Here is a 6,000-nt window from a genome sequence, read left to right as displayed (position 1 = left end):
CCGTCGGTGGTGGCATAGAGAAGTGTGTCGGTTTGCTGCAAAAGTGTCTGGAGTATGATTATTTAAATTTTTCCGTTTTATTTTATTTTATCCCCCTTCTAAAAGCAATCGAACGATCCGGAGGTGAAGTGAACAACCTGTAAAGTGTGTGTGTTTGTGTGTGAGAGCGAGAGAAATGTGAGCAGTGAGCAGTGAAGTGAGTGGTGAAGGATATCGTAGTAGGATAGGAATATAAATGCGATCGCTTTAGCGTAAGGTCACGGTTGGCCGTGCAAAAATCCCTCAACTGTGTGAAACAGGAAGTTTTGTGCCCGGCAAAGAGAGCAAAGAATTTTGTACCACGGAAAACAAAGCGACCATATTGCCATATTTTTTGTGTGTGTGTTTTTTGTTGCTTGTTGGCAAAAGCTAACGGTGCGTAACGCACCGCCGCAAGACCTACGCCGCCGAACGGAAAACCGACGGGTCGACGGTGGTTTGGTTTTGCGCAAGCTTTACCCGGTGGGAGATTTCGCACCGTTTGCCTACGACTTCTCCCCATTACCCGGCCCCATCTTTGTGCGATTCGGCCGCGCCAGGACATTACCAATGCTGCGCCAGCAACGGACGCCATCGTACAGAGGAGAAACCTGATAGGGCGTCGTCGGACACTAAGATGCTCGCGCTTGCCGCTTTGCTAGCCGTACACGCAGGACTCGCTGGTAAGTGGCAGTGTGGGAGTAGTGTTACGGGGTGGTTTTGAACAGTCCTGTCCTGACCTTTCGAGCTTCACAGCCAGTGTGTCGCCATGTGTGCGTGTGTGGCAATGTAAAAGGCGTTCATCGTAAAGACGCTCCTGCGTCTCGATACCCTACGGGGTGCAATCATGCTGATAGATGGCAACGATACGAACATATGTAACGTAAAGCGTGGGTAAGCGGGTAAAAGAAAACAAAACCGAATCACTCCCGGGAAGGGATATAAAGCGCCGTTGTAGTAAATGTGTAAATCGAGGCAAACAATGTTCGTACGCATGGTAAAACAAAACATCACAGCGTGTAAAAGCTTTTGCTTGTCCCCCATTTTGTGACTCCCTGTCGAAGGTTTCTCTCTGTGTATGTGTGTGTATATCCTGGAGGATCTGTTTGGTTTGGTTTTCCCATCAATCTTCAGCAGCCATTAATTAGACTCAACCAGAGTGACACTAGTGGGCAAAAATGTCCACACGCTTTGTCCAATGTCCAGCGAACAACAGGCCGCCGTTATTTTGAATGTTGATGATAGTCAATCCAGGCAGGATGTTGTGGGTGTGTGTGATTGAAAATAACATTCCTAGGAACGAAATAGAACCAGACTGGAAATATTTCCCAACAGCCGGAGCAAAACCCAACACAGATAGGGCCAAAAGGGCCATTTGATGGCTTTATTCCACCACAAACGCCTAACCGACTGTAGAACCCTTTTCAAAATTTGCCCGTTTTTTTTTCACACCCATCCAACTAAAAATAAATGTGGAGAAGAAAGGGAATAAAGGCATAAAACTCACGCTGCGCTAGATTTAAGGTTAGGCATGGCTTCAAATGTCACAATAATGACGGGTTTGTCAATGTCACGGTGTATAAATTGTGTATTGTGGTAATATTACTAAGTGCTGCCGAAAGTAGACCACAAACTCATAAACCGCATGACGTGGGCCGTGGGCAGAAGTGTGAGTGGCTATTGTTTGTCTAATCATCGTTCCATCCAACGAAAGAGTGAGTTCGGGATTACTGGACGTTGGCTAAGGGATAACGATGCTTTTCAGCGCGTTTGAAACGAGGTTGGAACGGATTTAGGTCATGAAAATGCGCTCCTTGGACAGTGTATCGATTCGATAAATCTTTGAACAGTAGCGTCGGTTGGAAATTTTATTTATTAATAACAAACATTTACGTCATTGTTTGCCGATAGGGTTAATAGAATAGCACGTTCATAAATTCATTATCTTATCATCATACGAAACAATTAACATTTATTCTATGTGTATGTATCGTAATAATGATGGTTGGCGCTAGTGAGTGCGATAGAGTCATGATAAGAAACGATATTACTCATACCTTGACAAAGGTGTCAAACAATGTACTCTGAATGTATTTTGAATTAATAATAATTTATTCTTGAGTATGTACTTGTGTTATCGAACACAATATATTTGTGAATTTCAATTACGGAGAATTACAACTACTTTGGGGCTTCGTATACTGCAAGAGAGATTGTTGGGCATTGTTTGAGTTGTTGGACTATATTTTACTTTTCAACAGGATGCATCAAAATCGTCCTCGAACTCAATCTCATTTTAGACATTCTTAAAGAATTTTCAAGGATTTCATCTTCTAGAATCGTATCGTTATACAGCTTACAGGATCTCTTCTTCAAATATTGCATTAATCTCACAGCGGATATCGCTGTTATGAGTGCCATTTAGCGTTAATTAAAATTTATTAACAAAATTTCCCAAAGCTGTTAGTCTCTTTTCTTCAGTATTATTCTCCTATGGATGTACTAGCATGTTTCGTAAAACTTTCCCTTTTAAGTAGTAACATTCCAGTCTACATCTACTGCTTATGACATTGGACAAAGTTTGTCCTATTACCTCCAGGCTATAAGATTGATATTTCCCTTGTACGGCATAATCAGTCTGCAGCGGCCGCAGTAAGCTCCGCAGATTCCGTGCTTTATCGATGCAAACGAGAGGAACTTGACATCATACTCTAGCCGTGCTCGTGTCATTCTGCTTCTGCACGCTAAATGTGTTGTGGCTGGAAATTAATTATGCATTCCTGTGAATGCTGGCTTCACGAACCGTTCAGCTTCTCCGACCGATAGATCCCGTACTTCCCAACAGTACCTGAAGAATGGGGATTTCGTAGAAAAACTCGACCCCGGGTGTATGGGCCGTGAACATAATTTCTAGCACATTTGCCTCGAGTACCTGGCGAAAGCATCGTAATAAGAGTAGCGCCAGTACACGATGTGACCGAGCACGGAGCAGAGGACATCAAGGTCGAACGCGTGCTTAAATTGCAAACTGCAAATGCATACTCTAACGGTATGTAAAATGAGCCTCTCGAGTTGGGGGCCCGATCGCCTTCACCATCATCGTGCTTTGCTTGTTTGCGTTGGGTGTTTTTTTTTTCTCTCCTCCTTCTACGCGCGCACGTGTATGTATGTGTGCTTTCCCTGCCGTTGTGGTGCTGCAAACTATAGACAAAAGTTTTCCCCCATTATGCATTAATTTCTAGGCACAACGTCTCGGGCCACCATTTCGTCGCTGTCTGGCCAAGCTCTGGTCGCCGGGATGCATAAAGGGTTTTTGTCGTTTTGTTTGCACGGGTGGATGAGTGGCAGTGTGGACGAGGCGGGAGGTGCATACGAGGCCCAGTAGTGCTTACCGCCACGGTTTGTCTCGTTCGTTAATCGTCGAGTGTATGATCGTCGAGCGCTCTTTATTTGCTTGGTTGAAGGTCGTACCGTACCGGCTCAGTTGAACTACCGAGAAAGAACCCGCGAACGGTACGACATGAGAGTAGACGACGTCACCGTCGCTACAGGACGACATCGGCCATATTCAATTAATTACTGGCTGGTACCACGGCCCCAACGATGCAACATAATACATGGAGGCGCCCAGCAGTACTGTAACCGTGCACTTGCACTTATGAATTACGATGTGGCCGTGCCAGCGTTAGCGGGGCAATATTTATTTGCAAAATTTATGAACACATCATGCGCAGTGTATCTTGATGGAGGTTGCAGGAAGGTAGAATTTACAACATCTGCCAAATGGATGGTAGCATGATAAGATGCAGTGGTGTTGCCTGTCCGTCCAACATTTAATGTGAATGATGTCGGTTCTATGTCTTAGGTATAGCTTTTGCACTGGATGCGCGCATCGCATGTAGAACGCATGGTGTAATGAATATAGCGTTTTGGGAACAGTGCACCAAGATCTTGAGTTCTTGATAGAAATGAATCGTTTGGCTTTAGAGGAGTTTGGATGTAAATTCATCGGAGCGAGTTTGGTGAATTAATTACAAGTTGTTACAAGATGCATATACTTTGCAAACAGACTAGAATGGAAGCTGATTAGAGTGCTTCTGTCCTTCAGATGGGTTTGATTATGTTCTAATTGAAATACTATGTATGCTTGCATATTTAAGAAATGTTTAAATTGTTACATGAATAATTAAAAACGATTAATCGTATCATAATATATATTTTTTTAAATAAGTATTCTTCTTGTTTTTGGCACAATAACCTCAGCAGGTCTAGAAGTCTGTCATTTTTTGCTTTCTTTGACTTAATTTACTTAATTAATTTAATTTAATAGCTAGATGGTCGATCGTGCGTACGGAGGATTGACCCGGATGGGATTTTGTCTCGGTCCTGCAGTGTGAATGCCGGTGCCGTTACCAAATACACCACCGGGTCACTCCGAAATTTAATTATTATTTAAAAAAATTATTTAAATTTTAATATTATTATTATTTAACTTTTTTATGCAAAACTCGTATAATTATAAATAGTTCCATTTCAAAATTATGACAAAAGTTAGCCATACAATGTTAATTGGACATTGCCATTCACTGTAAAAAGATAAAGATAAAGCGATCCACCAGATTCTAGCATAATACGAACCATCGATAGAATACCCGTCAGAGCTGACAGTTCAATTCCCTGCACAATTAAGGACTAATCATCACCGACCCGACGGGCCCCGGGGCTAGCGCACACTGGATTCGTTAGTGTTCGCCTTCGACGGTTGGGAAAATTCAATTCATTCTTATTGAGCTCGGTGTTTGTCGGACGCAAAACCTCTGGAGCATTTGTGCGAGTCGTAACGGTTGGTGGGAAGCTATTTTCAGCATCAATTATGTTTCAATAATTGGTGGAAAATACCCACAGTACGGCGCGCAACGTCACCAACGGACCCGGCGGGCCTGTAGCCGTGCTAACACCCCCACTTTTCTCGCCCAACCGGCCCCTGATGGAATGCGAAATGAGTATGCAAATCATGGCTCGCTCGCGCCAGGAAACGCCCGGCACATGTGTGTGCTGGATGCGACAGCTTAGTAATGGTACCAGGGCGAAGAATGTTCCGAGGCTCTCTCTAGGGAAGCTGCTGATGGTGACAGAATTCACAACATTTTCACAAGCCATTCGAGGCATCATCGAGATTTTATGCGACCTTTTTCTCTTTGTACTTGTCGTACAGCGCACACGTTAGCTGTGCGGACCGTCTGTGGTGAAATTAGGAAAGGTGGAAAATGTAAAATAAGGTTTTTGCGAAAAGGTTTCTACCAGCCTTGGGGCAAGCCCTTGAAGTGAAAAGCATTTCCTTTGGTAATATTACCGTGAAAAGTTACTGTGCTGCGAGCGGAACAAAAAATGACAAGGCAAGCAGGAACCACCTACCAGTCGACTAAAGATCGATGGAAAAGCCTCAGGAAGAAAGTTACTTGCCATTCTTATTTACTCACACCGCCTTCACTTAGCCAATGGAAGTGGAATTTTCTCTTTTTGCGATGAGAACTTTTCATACCGACCCTGCTAAGTTCTGCCGCAGTGTGCGACAATCTACATGTAATATCCATTTTCATTACACATGGACACAAGAGGGAGAAACAAAAAAAAACTAAGTATCAAACAGGAATGTTGTGTCACTTAAAAAGAGGCAAACTTTGAAGGCTTTGTAGATTGGTTGATTCACAGCATTTAGACAAAAAAAGAATGCCCGAAAATTATAAACACAAAGACGGTACTCACCCTTCCCGAACATCCTTGTATAAAGTGAACGTGTGGCTTCTTGAACTGAAGCGAAAAAAAAAATTAAAGCCAAGAGTAAAGAAGTCATACAAAACGAAACAATGTTTGTTTCGTTTCTGAGTATGCTTACGAAGCACTAATACAATTCCAAACATCTTAATCTAATTTCTAAAACCGTCTGAGTCGCTAGTGTAATTGGAAAAGATTAATGGTAAT

The 6,000-nt window shown here is 43.0% G+C and overlaps 1 protein-coding gene across 1 annotated transcript in view; it reads left to right on the top strand.

The window, feature by feature from the left end:
• The first annotated feature begins 455 nt into the window (after positions 1–455).
• The window catches only part of LOC128303526 (uncharacterized), a 73,073-nt gene continuing 67,528 nt past the window's right edge, over positions 456–6,000 (top strand). The window contains exon 1 of the mRNA XM_053040509.1: positions 456–701. Within this exon, the coding sequence (XP_052896469.1) occupies positions 656–701 (46 nt within the window). The 5' untranslated portion in view covers positions 456–655. The remainder of the gene's footprint in view (positions 702–6,000) is intronic.

The sequence above is a fragment of the Anopheles moucheti genome, chromosome 3, assembly GCF_943734755.1.
Source record: "Anopheles moucheti chromosome 3, idAnoMoucSN_F20_07, whole genome shotgun sequence".
Classification (NCBI taxonomy): domain Eukaryota; kingdom Metazoa; phylum Arthropoda; class Insecta; order Diptera; family Culicidae; genus Anopheles; species Anopheles moucheti.
This window is presented reverse-complemented; position numbering and strand designations above follow the sequence as displayed.